The sequence below is a fragment of the Maniola hyperantus genome, chromosome 14, assembly GCF_902806685.2.
Source record: "Maniola hyperantus chromosome 14, iAphHyp1.2, whole genome shotgun sequence".
Taxonomy (NCBI): Eukaryota; Metazoa; Arthropoda; class Insecta; order Lepidoptera; family Nymphalidae; genus Maniola; species Maniola hyperantus.
Window position 1 is genome coordinate 4805250 of NC_048549.1, and position 17288 is coordinate 4822537.

Genomic DNA, 17288 nt, shown 5'->3' on the forward strand with positions numbered 1-17288 from the left:
ACCCTCCTTCGGAGAATCTTGTATCCCGATCCACGTGAATAACTGTCAATATATAACTAGCCAATGAATCTTTACATATAATATCTTGAGCTTAAAATAGTCTGCGACATCAGTACCCGCGGGCGGTGTACCTAGTCGCTCCATAGCTACAAGCCTCCATGTTGTCTCGCCCTGTTATTGAAGGTACGCACACAGATGTTTAATTTCCCACGAGGTAGATCATATTAGGTAGGTAAATGAATAAATTACCTAAGCTTATTTACCTTGTACCTATCTCGTAGCAGAAACTGCTTTTGTTGTCTGCAGGATGATAGATGATCAGGGTAAACCCACTTCGAAAAATTAGATGAATAGGTACATGGCATATTTTGAAAGATATCTACTTATACAAACATAAACCAGATAAGTATTCAGGTTTAAAATGCATGACGGAAGCAGTATGGCAAGACAATTTGAAAGGTCATAGGGCAAGATGTTACTATGCATTCAGCATGTACCTAGGATTTCAATTACAAGGAAATGTATGAAATACGTCACATTGCGTAACACAACGGCAACAGCGCTCTCAATAAAGGAGCCCCAAATTTTACTTTGCCAGAAAAAACGCACTTTTTTTACCGGTTTTTTCAAACCTCATACTTAGTCAACGATTTCTTTACATATGTTTTATAGGTTTTTCAGACCTTTATCGAGAACTTAGTAATACTTAGTTATTGAAATCATGATTTACAGAATCTAGTACGACTGTTTTATTTTTCAGTAATGCTTTTCGTATTTTTACTCTGGTAAGTAAGTACCACAGACTTTGTAAGTACCAATATGAATGTGTTAAAAAGTTTTTATAGAGAGCTTTTAATATTCACGGTACCTATTAGTAATTATATACTATACGTTAGAGACATCATCATCATTACCTCAATCCATCGCCGACCACTAAGCAGAGATCTCCTCTTAAGATGAAAAGGGGTCAGGTCATAGTCCACTACATTGGTCAAGTGCCGACACCACCGACAATATTCTGGAGAACTGTCAGGCATGCGGGTATCCTCACGATGTTTTCCTTCATCGTCAAAGCATAGATAGGTACATTAGAGTACAAACATGAAAATAAATACTAATCCAGCAAAGGTTATGCTAACAAATTCGCGTGCATCTGCATACTAGATAATCCGATGTTAACAGTGAATATTCAGTGCAAGCCAATCATTATAATGGCCTCAGTGTTAAAGGGGGCATCCATCCAATATTACATTGGACTTGGGGTATCACGAAAACATTGAAGTATATCTACCTACTTATCTTATTTATAACTAGGCTATTCCCGCGACTTCGTCTGCGTGGACTACACAAATTTCAAAACTCTATTTTACCCCATTAGGGGTTGATGTTACAAAAATCCTTTCTTATCAGATCTCTACGTCATAATAGCTATCTGCATGCCCAGCCGGATCAGAAAGGATTTTTGAAAATTCAACCCCTAAGCGGGTAAATTAGGGGTTCAAAGTTTGTGTAGTCCATGCGGACGAAATCAGGTTTAAGACATTTATTGTTCCATAAAGGAATTTCCTCTTAGATGGAAATTAGAGGCTCTGTTATAAAAAAGTGGGTTACAAAATTGCATCTTAAAGCGCACATTAAATCGCGGAAATAAGCTAGTGTTGTTATAAGGGATTAGTGTCATGAACTAGATTTCCAACTTCCGTCTACCTACTACAATCATGCTTCTGTAACTATTAGTTCAACGCTCTGTTGGTTTATCCGTTCATTCATTGCGGAAATCGGAAGTCTGAATGCAATCTCTTTATTTAATAGTCATTAAATGATTGATAGGTACTTCCACCAGAGTAATTCGCTTTGGTTGCATTTCTAAGTTAAAAAAAACCGATCAAGTGCGAGTCGAACTCGCAAACGAAAAGTTCCGTACAATCGTACAAGAAATAACACTTTTAACTAGCTGATGCCCATGACTTCGTTCACGTTAATCCGTTACTCCGTTGCGACGTGATTTAAGGACAAACCAACAAACCAATAAATCAACAAACAAACCCACTTTCGAATTTATAATAAGGGTACTGATTTGTTGTTATAGCGGCAATAGAAGTACGCATTCAGTGAAAATTTCTACTCTCTACCTATTACGGTTCACGAGATACAGCCCTCTGATAAACAGACAGACAGACGGACGGACGGACGGACAGACAGACAACAAAATGTTCCTATAAGGGTTCCGTCTTTCGTTTACAGAACCCTAAAAACGGACCGAATTGAGAACCACCTCCTTTTTGGAAGTCAGTTAAAAATTGAAAAGGTTTTAATTAAATCCAATCAACAAACAAGAAACTAATCGCTCTGCTCTACTGTATCGTGTTAGCTGTTAGTGTTTAACAAGTTTGTACCCCCTATAGCTTTATTAAAGAACTTTCCCCTGTGTAACGGAAGTGAACGCTCTATCTGACATGCTCTTAACAATATTAATAACTATTTATTGACGTCATCGGGAATGTACCTACCTAGTTGCACGGAGTGACGTCCTTACACTCTACATAAACACCAATAACACGTGCAAGTTCGTCTTAAAATATCCCTATGATACCGATTTGGATATTCTAGGTACCTACCTATACTTAATTACCTAATAGGTATATAAGTATTCATTTTGTTACTAGCTGTCTAATTTAGTTACCTAATTACGTAGTTTATATTGAAAGTAAGATCATAATATAATTATCATCATTGTTACGCGTAACTTATAGACGTCCACTGCTGGATATAGGTCTTTGTAGGGCTTCCACACCTCATCAGTCTTGCGCCGCCTGAATCCAGCAGCTCCCTGCGATATCGAGTTGTGAACCGCCATCGTTTAGCTCTATCGGTTACTCTGATCCTCGTAATTGATCTCCTTATTTCTAATTTGATCACGTAAAGAAACTCCAAGCATAATATGTAGCCACATATAACTCTCCAACGCCCGCTGAGTAACTATGAGCTTCCTGGACAGCCTTCCTGGTGCCGTGGTGGGCGCTATCTAGTCTTATAACGGTAGTTCCGGGCACGGAATTAGGAATTCATAAAAGGAAGGAATTCATTCCTGGAAGAGGCAATTAGGAATTTATAATTTTTAAATTGTCTCTGGTCTGCTCTGGTGGTAGGCTCGGTCGTGGCTAGGTATCATCCCACTGGGAACGCCGTGCTCACGTATGACGTACGTAGAAAACAATAAGACGTAAAGGTTTAATAATACGAGCATACTCGCTCTATCTACTTTAGTAGACTACATAACCACTGACTACCAGGTTAGTGATTATGTAGGGAAGCAGTCAAGGGCTTACTTGTAACGGAAAAAAGATAAGAAAAATAAAACTATAACCCGACTACGGAAAAAAACTATCCCGACTAGGTATAAATTAAATTAAAAAAAGATTCCGGCGGATTGAGAACCTCCTCCTTTTATGAAGTCGGTTAATAAACTAAAAAGTGGGACCCCCACTTTTTTGGATATAACATCAGAGAATCAATTTTATCCGTATAAAATGTAGCCTATGTCACCCGGACCATAATAACGAATCGATTGACACCTCATTTATTAAAATCGGTCCAGTAGTTTAGTCGCTACAGTGGAACAAATTTTTACATACATACATACATTTTTAGACGACCTTCCTGGCGCAGTGGTAAGCGCTGTGGTCTTATTAGTGGGAGGTCCCGGGTTCGATTCCTGGCAGGGGTTTGGAATTTTATAATTTCTAAATTTCTGGTCTGGTCTGGTGGGAGGCTTCGGCCGTGGCTATAGTTACCACCCTACCGGCAAAGCCGTGCCGCCAAGCGATTTAGCGTTCCGGTACGATGCCGTGTAGAAACCAAAGGGGCATGGGTTTATTAAAAACTGCCATACCCCTTCCAGGTTAGCCCGCTTCGATCTAAGACTGCATCGTCACTTACCACCAGGTGAGATTGCAGTCAAGGGCTAACTTGTATCTGAATAAAAAATAAATTAATAAAAAAAAACATACATACATTCATACACACATAGACTGCTAAAATCATAACCCTTACTTTTGACTTTGCCGTAGTCGGGTAATAAAAAAGTGCAAAATGCTTTTTGTATTGAATTTAAGAATTGAAATGCCAATCCTTATCTGTCCATTGTCAACAACACAAAGTGAAGGTTAAACAATAATAATTAGCATCACAATAATCACACTACAATTAACAATCGCTTATGAAATGAGGTACATATCCAAGTCCTAAGACATCGTTACCGCATACAGCATACAGATATCTCTGAATGTCGCGAACAAAATGCCGTCTGGGGTGATTTTTATCGTGCATATTCCCTCGAGCAACTACGAACACGTACTTAGATTCGGCAAACCGAAAGAGTTATTGCCGATAGAGGATTCCGCTGCGAAGAAATGCTTTCTGGAAGTGGAATTGCGAAATAAAAAGTCTAAAAGTATTCCGATACATCTAACACAGAGCTTCTACGGTGAGAATTATAATCCGACGCTGGAAAACATAAATGAAGACGACGAATTTATTACCATGGAAAGTGTGAGTATGTAATGAAAGTGACATTCAAAAGAATCTGGAGCACATCAATCTATTAGGTATATAAAGCAAAAACTGACTGACTGACTGATTGACTGAATGATCTATCAAAACACAGCTCACCACTGGACGGATCGTGCTAAAATTTGGCATGCACTGCTATTATGACGTAGGCATCCGCTAAGAAAGTGTTTTCGAAAATTCAACACCTAAATAGGGGTTTGAAATTGGTGTAGTCCACGCAGATGAAGTCGCGACCATAAGCTAGTCGCTAGTAAAATAGCTAGTTATTGTACGTTATTAGGCTTCCGTACTCTAAGGGTGCCAACGCGCCTTACTACCTACTAAGCTTCCGCTGTCCGTCCGTCCAACTGTCTGTCTGTCAGCACGCTGTATCTCGTCAACCGTAGGTAGAGTTAAAATTTTCAGAATGTGTATTTTTGTTGCCGCTTTAACAAACAAATACTAAAACTTCCGCAATTGGCCCCACGAAAATTTAATGGTATGTCTTGTTCGATGGATAAGTATATAGGTTGAAGGTACGGAACCCTTCTGTGCGAGTCCGACTCGCACTTGAGCAATTTTTTAAATCGCAAGATAGGCTTGCGTTTGACGAGTAATGATGAAGTCTGGGTTGGAGCGCGCTTGCCTAGAATAGCATGATGATTTCGCTGAATATCTCTGTGATCTATACCTTATACCACCTACTATGCCTGTCGAAGAGTTTCGAAACTTTTTACCCCTTTTGCCCCAAAACCCCGGTTCTATGTTAGAGATTGAGAATTGTTTCACCTCCTGAATCTCCTCATATTGAATGGACGATTTTCGATCCATCAGATCAGTCCCCCAATTGTGTAAGAATAACCATTTCATGGCTATCGCAATCGTCAAGAAATTCTGCCTTTTGATTGGTTGATTCGCTGTTTACATTTTTTCACAGCCAATCAAAGGGCAGAATTCTTGACGATTGCGATAGCCATGAAATGGTTATTCTTACACAATTGGGGGGCTGATACAGCGTAAAAAACTTTTGTGGTGTCAAAATACTAAAACGATTTTTTTATCATATCCTTTCAGATCTTGCAAGAACTGCTACGAAAACTAAACGTAGAGCCTGTGGTGTGGGTGAGCGACAAACTCGGCAATTACTATGAGGTGGAGTTCCCGCTGCCTACGGGTGACCGTTGCGAGACCATGCTCCATTGCCTCACGCAACTGGGCATTGGGGTACGCAATAAATCCATTGTTAGGTGGGTTAAAAACTTCATTTTTTATTGTGAAGGGAAGTGAAAATGGCTAGTGATAATGTAGCCTAAGATGGAGCGAGCTTGCTCTAGGCAATGCCTATTTAGAAGGCATATCGAACCAGTGGTAGATGCATATTTTGACGATTCAAAATTAAGTTCTTGTAAAAGCTTAATTGAATAAAAATATTTTTGATTTGATTGATTGATTGATCCGCTCTTGACTTGAAGATTCATTTATCTTACCGTAATATTAGATCTGTAATAATTCGTTTCGTATAAACACATAGTTACATACATAGGTCTACGAATGGTTTGTTGCGAAGTTTTTATTATGTTATTCTTCGTCAGCTGATTATTAGGTATTTAAAATTGTTTTTCGACAACTTTCATACATGACGACCTTTTGAATCCCGCTTATGGATTAGGACTTATCATTTGCCAAGACTGTGCTCACGCATAGAACCTTTTCTCGTATTTCGTAATTTATCGTATTTAGAAAATGTATCGATTCATCTAATTTTGCAGTGTTCTGCCATGTAATGTGGTACATTCAGCGATAGACTTTGCCGATGACGATGATGACTTAATGCTGTAAGTTTAGTTTCAAATTTTTCTTTTACAATTCCGTTCCAAAAAACGGTCTTACCTCCAGATTAAAGCGATTTGAGAATTGGTGCGTACCTACACATAATTTTTGTGATTTGTTAATATACTTAAATTAAGAACCTACGTACCTACGTCATAATATGAATATTCAAAACTGTTACAAATAATGACCTAAACTTATTGCCTACCAAGGTCAAACCTAATAGGCAAAGTAATAAATTATAATATGGCAAAGGACTAGTCTGAACGCCTGAATCTAATCTAATCGATCAATCTTCTATGAATAGTTAATAGTGTAGTTAACGTAGTAGTAGACTACCTATTACTGGGAAAGTTCTACGAAATACCTAAGTACCTACACAAAACTAAAGGGTTTGAAAGTGTACTTTACGCGGACGAAGTTGCGGGCATAATCTATCTCTAAATTGTATTTAAATTCATGTAATATGGTACCAAATTTTATTTAGAAAGCAAAATGAAGACGCTAAGCGATGGCGAAGCTTCGTGGAATCGATTCGATCAAAGTTGACAGTGAAACAAGTAGTAGACGGCGTCCGGGGCGGTGGAGAACTATCATTCGATTATCTCACTTTGATTATAACAGCCGAGTAAGTACTTAGTCACTTCTTTTAAGGCTTTGAAAAACTAAATGCGTCGACGAAAGATGGCAGTGTTTAACCGACCTCCCTGGCACTTGGCGGTGACCGCCAGGCCTTGTAAGTTTGAGGTCCCGGATTTCAGGCAGAAGCAATTTATAAGTTGCCTCTGGTCTGATCTGTTTGGAGATTTCCGTCGTGGCTGTTACTACCCTACCTGCACAGACATAGTTAGTTACCTATCGCAAAAAGATCGTGCATTCCTATATCGCATAGAAACCATAGGCACAAGTTTAAAAAACTGCCACACCTACTCATTTAAGGTTAGCCCTGTCAGACTGCAATCATCAGTCATCATCATCACTGGCACTCGATCGCTTACTTGTCTCGAAATAAATAGCTAATTATAAAACTACCGCACATCTATTTTATTTAAAACGGTTAGGTCCTGTACCTACTTAAATAGGTCGGTACCTACTCGGTACACTTGTAAACGAAGTGTTTCCTTAACATTCTTGTAAAGTTCCCTAGCAGCTCTAGGCCTGGTAGAAAACAACGCATCAAACATTGTGGCAGCCATGTTGGTTTCACCACTCATGGGGCCAGTGATGTCTATAACGTTCGGGACAATCATCGCTGATCGGAGTCTAGTGCGGAGTGGATTCGAAAGCCTCATCCTTGGAATGTTCCTATCTTTGCTATTTGGATTTATTTTTGGACTCATATTGGGCACCACTGAAATGCCTTGGGGATTTGGTGATTGGCCTACTGAGGAAATGAAATCGAGGTAAGTACCTACTACCTACCTACCTAGCTAGACCTAGACCATTATTATCATCATGATCAACCCATCGCCGGGTCACTACAGAGCACGATCTCCTGTCAGAGTGAGAAGGGTTTTGGCCATAGTCTACCACGCTGGCCATGGGCGGATTAGTAGACCTCACACATCTTTGAGAACATTATGGAGAACTCTCAGGCATGCAGGTTTCCTAATGATGTTTTCATTCATCGTTAAAGCAAGTGATATTTAATTACTTAAAACGCACTTAACTCCGAAAAGTTAGAGGTGCGTGCCCGGAGCAAACCCCCGACCTCGATTAGAAGGCGGACGTCCTAACAGCTTCATAATTAGATCATTATTATAATACACTTTAATTATTGTAGGTAAATAAAGTAACAGTAAAAGAACAGCAAACACAGACAGAAGTAGGATAGGTAACAACTCAAGTGCAACTCCCGTGTTGTTATATGATGCAAATAAGGAGTAAAAACCCCTTTGATGCCTGTTTGATCTCGGTAGAAATTATGGAGTAAGAGCCAGCGCGTGCTAGACCTTCGTTATTTTATAAAAGCTGAAAATTTGTCTGCGTATTGTCCCCAACACAGGGGGGAACGATCAGCGACTTTCATATTCGACGAACTTTAATAAATTGTTACCGTTTAAGGGCGTCTGGCAGGGTGTTGCCACGACACTAAATTTCTGGCAATGCATGATGTGATTTCTAATACTATTTTGGAAGAAGAAAAAATTAAACTTTATACTTTGATTTTTTACACCTTTATTACCTACTTGGTATCTTCCAATGTCACCATGATCCTAACTTTTCTAATAGTCGCTGATCGTTCCTCCCTGAGGACAATAAGCAGGGAAACTTTCAGATTTTATAAAATAACGAAGGTCTGGCACGCGCTGGCTCTTTTTCTATTAAGTGTATTGGGTATCTACCTAATTCTAACTCAGTGGTATTTACGTTGTAAAAATAAGTTTTTTTAAATTTTACATTGTCGGTTTGATTTTCTTTGACTGCATCAATGTGAATCGAACCTTAAGCCCTCTTTTCAGAGGGAACGTCCGCTCGTTGTGGATGGGTGTGCTGTGGGCGCTGACCTCCGGCACGGGCGTGGCGCTCGCCCTACTGCAAGGCAGCGCCGGACCGCTGATAGGCATCGCTATATCGGCCTCTTTGCTGCCACCGGTTGTCAACTGCGTAAGTAGATTTTTGGTCCACTTCCAATTTACGAGTACCTACCTATTGTAATTTTATGAGTAGCATAATTCATTGCATTAAATCCCTTAATGGATTTCAGTACAACATTACAACCCGGCTAAGTCATAGGAATGTTATGACGTACTTTACCCTTAGCTAACAGGTACTAATAAGGCATTCTAGAGCGTGTGGTGTGAAAAATACTATTCATGACAGTTAGACAGTTATCCCGTTTATCTCCAGGGCTTGTACTGGGCGTTGGCGTGTATATGGCTTCTGTACCCAGGCGTGAAGATACCCCACATCAAAGGCGAGCCGTATTACGGTAATTCGTCTTATGTGCCGCTTTATCACTCGTACCTGCCCATCGAATTTGCTATCAATGGTGAGATAATTAGAAACTACAGTTTCTTACGTTTATACATCTAGATATAGATAGATACCTACATTATCTTTACTCAGCGTTGGGATAGTAGCTAATTTATTTGGCTGCGAATTATGAGGTCCCAGAATCGAGTCTTCAGTCAGGCCAAATAAAAAACCTCATCAATCAATTTTAGACTTAGTATACAGACTTAGCATTTACTTAATAACTTGAACCTATTTACTTAATAAGTATCACTTGTTTTAACGATGAAGGAAAATATTGTGTGAGGAAACCTACACACCTGAGTTCTCAAAAGTGTGAAGTCTGCCAATTCGCACTTGTCCATTTTGGAAAGATATTAAGTATGACCAAACTGTTCTCATTCTGAGAGAACACCCGTGATCAGTAGGTATTGAGCCGGCAAAGGGTTGAGGATGATGATAATACCTACGAGTTTAGGTAGAATAGATACCAAGATTTTTTATAACTACCCACTCGACAATCCGCCTTCCTATTAGCTTTTTCGAAAGTTGTAGATAAATGAAAGATGCGGGAACAAACTTTTTTATTCCAAAATATGAAGAATTCATATTATGAAATTTTGAAAAGCTGCTACACAAATTCTTCCCCCAGGTATCGTCAGCTGCTGCCTAACGATTGTCAACGTGATATGCATATTCATAACAGCTATCATGTTCCTGAAAATCAAGGAGGTGGCAGCACCTTACACCTCGACACCTGATCTGAGGAGGTTCTGGGAGCAGGACATCAGGGTGGCAAGGGAAGCCAATCGAGCTACCTTGCAGCGGGCTGAAGACGACGAACGTACGGAGTAGGTATTATTGTCTGATAATGGCATCATCATCATCAATCAATCCATCGCCAGTTTACTACAGAGCACGGGTCTCCTCTCAGAGTGAGAAGGGTTCTGGCCATAGTCTATAGCTGGCCAAGTGAGGATTGGCAGAACTCTCACGGTACGCAGGTTTCCTCACAATGTTTTCCTTCACTGTTAAAGCAAGTGAAATTTAGGAGGGCGTCCCCGGGATCGAACCCCCCGACCTCCGATTAGAAAGCGGACGTCCTAAACACTAGGCTATCACGGCAAAGGTAAAGTCTGCTAATCCGCACTTGACCAGCGTGGTGGACTATGGCCAAAGCCTTTTCATACCGAGAGGAGACCCGTGCTCTGTAGTGAGCTGGCTATGGGTTGATTATGACGGATATAGTTAGAAAGTCTAGGTATAGGTAGAGTAACCTGGCAGAAAATATTGTACATCGACCTTTAGAAACAGTTAGCGGTTTGGTGGAACGTTGACTCTGTGGTTGAGACCGACAAAACCGTCACATAGATATGAATGACAGAAACAATGTTCTACGAAGCCAAAACCTCTTTCTAATAGTCGATGTACAATGTTTTCTGCCAGCTACTGTACCCATTTACTTAATAAGTAGGTAAGATCTCCTACTAAGTACTTTGCCCGATTATACAAAATATTTTAATTTAGGTAGACTTTGATTTCCATCTTCGTCGACCGACGGGAAATTGCCTTCCAACCGGATGTGGCCCGTCGCCAGACTTGAAATGACCTCAGCGCGCGAGTTTGACTCGCACTTGGCCGGTTTTGCTTTTTTTATTATACTATAGGCATATAGCAATCACACCAAACAGTAGCTATAATGTATACTTAGATGAGATGAGGTTAATAACTATATCTACCTATGTGGCCAACCCATTTTTTGCGTGAAGAACCAGCTTGCTAGATCTTTGTCTACTTGACGCATTAATCAGGTTACTTGCTGTTGATTTTTAGGTTAGTTTTGGAAGATTTAAACCAGCACGATGATGAAGGAGTAAAAGAACGTTTAGAAGCTGCTGTCCAGGAGGCACTCGACGACGAGACTTACAGAAAAGTCAAAAGGATGAGTTATCAAAGTCACAACGCTGATGAGGTACCATCATCGTTATCCTATCGCCGGCTCACTACTGACCACTATTCTCCTCTCAGAATGATAAGAGTTTGGCCATAGTCCACCCACGCTGGTAAAGTGCGAATTGGCAGACTTCTTTGAGAAAATTATGGAGAACAATCAGGTAAATATGCAGGTTTCCTCACGATGTTTTCCTTCACGCACATAACTCAGAAAAGTTAGAGGTGCGTGCCAGAGATCGAACTTCCGACCTCCCGAATGGGAGACGGACGTCTTAACCACTAGGCTATCAAGGCACACTGATGAGGTGAAATGATTAAAACTATAAAGAAAACTACTTAGGTTATAACGAACTATGTAGTAAATAGGAAGGTTACAATATTCAGATCGTAGTATTTCCGAATTTAACAATAATTAATTAATCTTTCGCTAAGTAATTGAAGGATTTAAAGGTTTCCGTACCCGAAGAAGAACTGGGCCCTATTACTAAACCTCCCCACTGTCCGTCCTTCCGTCTGTCTGTCAGCGGGCTGTACTGTAATCGTGATTCGTTACAACTCTCTACCTATTAGGTAGAGAGTTGAAATTATTACTGAATGTGTATATTTCTATTGCCACAAAAATAAAAAAAATGGCCACCATGTAAATGAAAAATAAAGAGTCATTTCTTGTACGATCGTATGGAACCCTTTGTGTGCGAGATCGACTTGTATTGCTTTGCTACAATGTTTTTTTTCACATTATATCAATATAGGAAATCCTGTAAGGTACAATAGGTAGCTTAGTACTTAAATAATAAATACTTTACACTTTACACACACTTTACTTTACACTTCCTACCAGGTAATCCGCACAATTGGACTACAACCAAGATCCCCTGCATCAATCCGATCCAGCCTCGTCGCGTCCGGCCGAGCCACCCCGCAGACCAGAGGCTCCAACATGAACGACATCGCGGCTTTGGACAAACTGCTGACCTCGCTGCTTGGTCTCCAACGCAAGAGGACCAGATCTTTTAGGTACCAACATAATATTATAAGTACAGAAATATAGTCCGCAACAGGTTGAGATGGCAATCAGGGTATGAGGCGGAGGGGGCGCCCAGCACACCCGCACCGGGTGCAGGTGTGGGGCGTTCCCTCACCGATTGCCATCTCGACCTGTACCGTATTGATAGTACTACGTGTACCGCTAAAAATCTTATCGATGTTAATATTTGTGCGTGTAAAATAATTAAAACCTCATATTATGTACAGCACGTCACGAAGAATGAGACCTGGTATCCACTAGAGCGAAGATGGGCGGATGTGCTTAGCAGACATCATTGTTAAGTGATGATTCTTGAGGTGACGATCGGATGACGTCCGATGGTCGGAAGACCCTTCTCATTCTGAGAGGAGACCCGAGCTCTGTAGTGAGCTGACGATAGGTTGATCATGATGATGATGATATGTATCCCTGGAGCACTTACCTCTCAATATCATTGTTTCAGGTCACATTTCGGGACACCGAGAGCAAGCCGACTGCCGACTTTGAATGAACTGGGACGGAACAGGCGGTCGGAGTCGTGGCCGGAGAGGATATTCGAAGATTCCGTCGTTCGCAACGTCCTTAACAGCGTGAGAGCTAGCAAGAGGAGCTCTGCTGTTGAAGAGCCGTTTTTGACACCTCAATAGTCAAAGGAACATAAAAGCAGTAGTATTGAAATAAATAAAGGTAGCTACCGAGAGATCGTCGTGCACTAGCAACAAAAGCTTGAAATGATCACAAACGTTATTTTTAGGGTTCCGTACCTCAAAAGGAAAAACGGAACCTTTATAGGATCACTTTGTTGTCTGTCTGTCTGTCGGTATGTCAAGAAACCTATAGGGTACTTCCCATTGATTTAGAATCATGAAATTTGGCAGGTAGGTAGGACTTATAGCAGACATAAGGGGAAAAATCTGATAACCGTGAATTTAGGGTTACATCACACAAAAAATAATTAAATTGTGGTGAACTAATAATTAGTATTTTCAATTTTCGAAGATAACAATATCAAGTGTAGTGGGGTATCATATGAAAGGGCTTGGATGTGCATTCTAAAACAGATTTTTATTTATTTTTATGCATCATAGTTTTTGAATTATCGTGCAAAATGTCGAAAAAATACGACTGTAGTACGGAACCCTCGATGCGCGAGCCTGACTCGCACTTGGCCGGTTTTTTTTAAATAAAATAGCGAGTAAACTGCCAAACGAGCAGGCGGGGTCATCTGATGTTAAATGATAACCGCCGTCCATGAACAATTGCAGCACCACAGGAACCACCAAGGCATTGCCAGCTTTTCAAGAATTTGAAATGATTGAGAAATGATACAGCAATTTTTAGCATATATGAGACATATATGGTGATCGTTAACAGGCGCCAGTCTCAAAAGCGCACGCAACGTTATTTTTCAGTAGGTACCTACTGAAAATGCGTTTGATACATATTTTCAGTATCTACTGAAATCCCATCAGGCTAGACTTTTTAGTGAAAGAAATAATGTGACAACTGTTTTGGTAACCATATATACAGGGTTATAGGAAAATAGGACACGATCCCGTTAAGGGGTTATAGTACAGGACATTAGCTATCAAACGACCCCTAAAGTGCTTATCCAAAAGTGTATCGTTTTCGAGTTATTCATTTTTTTATTTTTTTTAGGTAAAGGGGTGTTTGCCACTTTAAAAATTAGTAAAAAAAAGAAACAATGTATTTCATCAGATTTTTTTTATTTCTTGCTAGTGCATATCCTTGTTAATAATAAACAGTTATAAAACAAGAAAAATCTTCAAGCATTTTAAAAGTACAGCCCAAAAACTGTAAAAGTTTTCAATTTTTAAATTTAATACTTTGAATAACTTGCAAATTTTCTGTGAAAATTACTATGGCACTTATCCTGCGGATTATTTTAAAAACATCTACGTTTCGTTGGCTATCCATTGGTATAAAAAGATTACAAAAAAAATCATTAAATCAAGAAAAAATTACACAACAAAGAGACCAGGTAGAAAATTCTAACAAATGCTATTGCCAAAGAATTAAATCAGAATCAATGTAAAAACGAGTTTAATGCAAAATGGTTAAAGATTATTTTTCAATGAGGTCAAAAGGTAATATAAAATCAGTCAAGTGCGAGTCGGGCTCGCACACGAAGGGTTCCGTACCATCGTACAAGAAATAACACTTTTTAATTTTTATGGCGGCCATTTTGTAATTTTTAGTATTTGTTGTTATAGCGGCAATAAAAATACACATTCTGTACAAACTTCAAGTCTCTACCTATTAGGGTTCACGAGAACCCAAGTCCACTGACAGACAAACGGACGGCCGGACAGACGGACGGACGGTCGGACGAACATGACATTTTCACGGAATGTGTATTTCTTTTGCCGCTATAATAACAAATACTAAAAATTACAAAATGGCCGCCATGAAAATTTAAAAAAAAAAAGTGTTATTTCTTGTACGATGGTACGGAACCCTTCGTGTGCGAGCCCGACTCGCACTTGACTGATTTTATATTACCTTTTGACCTCATTGAAAAATAATCTTTAACCATTTTGCATTAAACTCGTTTTTACATTGATTCTGATTTAATTCATTGGCAATAGCATTTGTTAAAATTTTCTACCTGGTCTCTTTGTTGTGTTATTTTTTCTTGATTTTATGGTTTTTTTTGTAATATTTTTGTACCAATGGATAGCCAACGACACGTAGATGTTTTTAAAATAATCCGCAGGATAAGTGCCATAGTAATTTTTACAGAAAATTTGCAAGTTATTCAAAGTATTAAATTTAAAAATCGAAAACTTTTACAGTTTTTGGGCTGTAATTTTAAAATGCTTGAAGATTTTTCTTGTTTTATAACTGTTTATTATTAACAAGAATATGCACTAGCAAGAAATAAAAAAAAAATCTGATGAAATACATTGTTTCTTTTTTTTACTAATTTTTAAAGTGGCAAACACCCCTTTACCTAAAAAAAAATAAAAAAATGAATAACTCGAAAACGATACACTTTCGCATAAGCACTTTAGGGGTCGTTTGATAGCTAATGTCCTGTACTATAACCCCCTAACGGGATCGTGTCCTCTTTTCCTGTAACCCTGTATACAATAATTTATTATTATATAGTGACAATTAGGTACTTATGTAATTAATCCATAGCGATAGTAAAAATGTGATATATCGACACCTGCATGGAAAAACATCGTAACTCACCTTTTAGCGATTTTGAGTTACAATCATATTCTTAGGAAACAAAAATGCTCTTTTTTAAGCTCACCCCTGTATCGGAATTCATTCGCGTTAAGGTTTTAGCCAGTGCAAAAAGATTGTAAGTCAGCAGCCACTGAAGATGACAGCCATCAATAATATTACGCAACTAAAATTGTAAGATACCCTCTTATTCTCGGCAAGTATTATTTCGAATTAAATTGCCTTACGCCTTACCCCCAGGAATTGTATCTCAGACTTACAATATTTTTGTGATTTTTGTATGTCTGAGTTACAATGTCATTTTGTAAAATTTATTTTATTTTCTTTGGAAAACCAACAGCTTAAATTGATCTTAATAATCTTAACATTAGGTATACAGGAGCTAATAATATGTTTGATGCTTTATGGTTGAAAGTACATAATTGTAACTTACAAAAATACTAATAATAAGAACATATAAACCACAGGAAGGTGTAGATTTTCTCTTGTTGTCAAACATTTTTAAAGTTGGATAGCGTTCGGGCTTAAAAGTTAATAAGATTTTTTTAAATTTTTGACGCGCTCTTCTGTAAAGTTACGAAAAATAGAATACGATGTTTTTCCTTGGAGGTGTCGATATTTACAATTTTATACTACACTAGATAATGCCTGTTACTTCATTCGCGGGGATTTAGATGTTTTTAAACCCGTGGGAACTATATGATTTTCCCAAATTAAATAAGCCTATATCTATTTTCGAGTTGCAAGCTATAGCATGCGACAGGTCGAGATGACAATCGGGGTATGAGCCGGGGAGACGCTCCGATTGCCATCGCAACCTGTCTCGTGCTATATCTCTATACCTTTCGTCAAAATCGTTCGATTGGATGGACCATTAAAAGGTAGCAAACAGGCAGGCATACTTTCGCATTTATCATATTAGCATGGATTAATATGTACATGTTATTATATATATTTATGTACAATAGCCACAGCCCAGCTGCAGTTTGCTATCGAATGTAAATTGTAGAACTACTTACACCATTCTCTTAAAAAATTATATTACTGTACAAAATTGACTTGATTGTGCTATTAAAAATAAAATTATTGATAACAGACCTCTGTCATGATATTGCATCTTTAGTTACAGTTTTTAATGATTTATTGTGCTTAACTTGTGATGTGTAAACATCATATCCTAAGGAAATAGTGTTATCATACAAAACTCTATACCTAGTTGGTAAGAAATAGAAGTTAATAATTTGTGCTGGAGGCCATACCATCCATTCAGCTCTATACAAAGTGACGAACTTGTCTCCGACTTCCTCTTTAAAATTAGTCAAAGGTTCCTTTTCGAAAATAGCTAAACTACCAAAGAAAGTTATAATCATAATCGGTGAAAAAACTAGTTGATCAAGCAATAGCTTTTTCGTTACCATCTCAACAGACTTGCCTATTATAAACCTATCTAGGATTTTGTACCAGTGGTGGCAAAGTATTCCAACGCCTATTCCAGAAAAGGCCATGTGCATCGTCCGTTTGGGATCATATTTCTCTATTTCTTCAGTATACACTTCATATGTTTGTTCCATAACATCACCGACAGATGACAATGTCAACGATATGGTAACATTAGTGTAAAACAAATATTTATCACTGAAAGCCAGTTTCACTACTCTTCTTATTCTTGAAAAGGCACTAAACGTTCGGACGTTGCTGGTTAGCCGTCGCCAAGTTACTGCTATGAGTTGCATTTTATTCTAAATCTGAAAATAAA

At 38.8% G+C, this 17288-nt stretch overlaps 1 protein-coding gene and 1 pseudogene across 2 annotated transcripts; one reads left to right on the plus strand and one right to left on the minus strand.

Annotated features, from left to right (window-relative positions):
• The first annotated feature begins 23 nt into the window (after window positions 1–23).
• LOC117988065 (uncharacterized) lies at window positions 24–16904 on the plus strand. Of its 2 annotated transcripts, none has more exons than XM_069502920.1 (11): window positions 24–183; window positions 5626–5798; window positions 6321–6386; window positions 6869–7009; window positions 7521–7784; window positions 8844–8988; window positions 9232–9373; window positions 9989–10187; window positions 11170–11308; window positions 12131–12306; window positions 12780–16904. In XM_069502920.1, exons 2-11 carry the CDS (start codon window positions 5743–5745, stop codon window positions 12961–12963), a joined length of 1512 nt encoding a protein of 503 aa, XP_069359021.1. In that variant the 5' UTR covers window positions 24–183; window positions 5626–5742; the 3' UTR covers window positions 12964–16904. The 2 variants fall into 2 exon arrangements, with proteins under 2 accessions (XP_069359021.1, XP_034831046.1); XM_034975155.2 differs by lacking the exon at window positions 24–183 and adding an exon at window positions 4242–4551.
• On the minus strand, window positions 16564–17265 carry LOC117988076 (mpv17-like protein 2 pseudogene; annotated as a pseudogene).
• Window positions 17266–17288: the final 23 nt, after the last annotated feature.

Excerpts from the sequence above, each read along its gene's own strand:
- LOC117988065 (XM_034975155.2), top strand. The coding sequence starts at position 4,300 with ATGCCGTCTGGGGTGATTTTTATCGTGCATATTCCCTCGAGCAACTAC. Across the intron at positions 10,188-11,169 it reads GAAGACGACGAACGTACGGA|GTTAGTTTTGGAAGATTTAA; the intron begins GTAGGTATTATT and ends GTTGATTTTTAG. Across the intron at positions 12,307-12,779 it reads AAGAGGACCAGATCTTTTAG|GTCACATTTCGGGACACCGA; the intron begins GTACCAACATAA and ends TCATTGTTTCAG.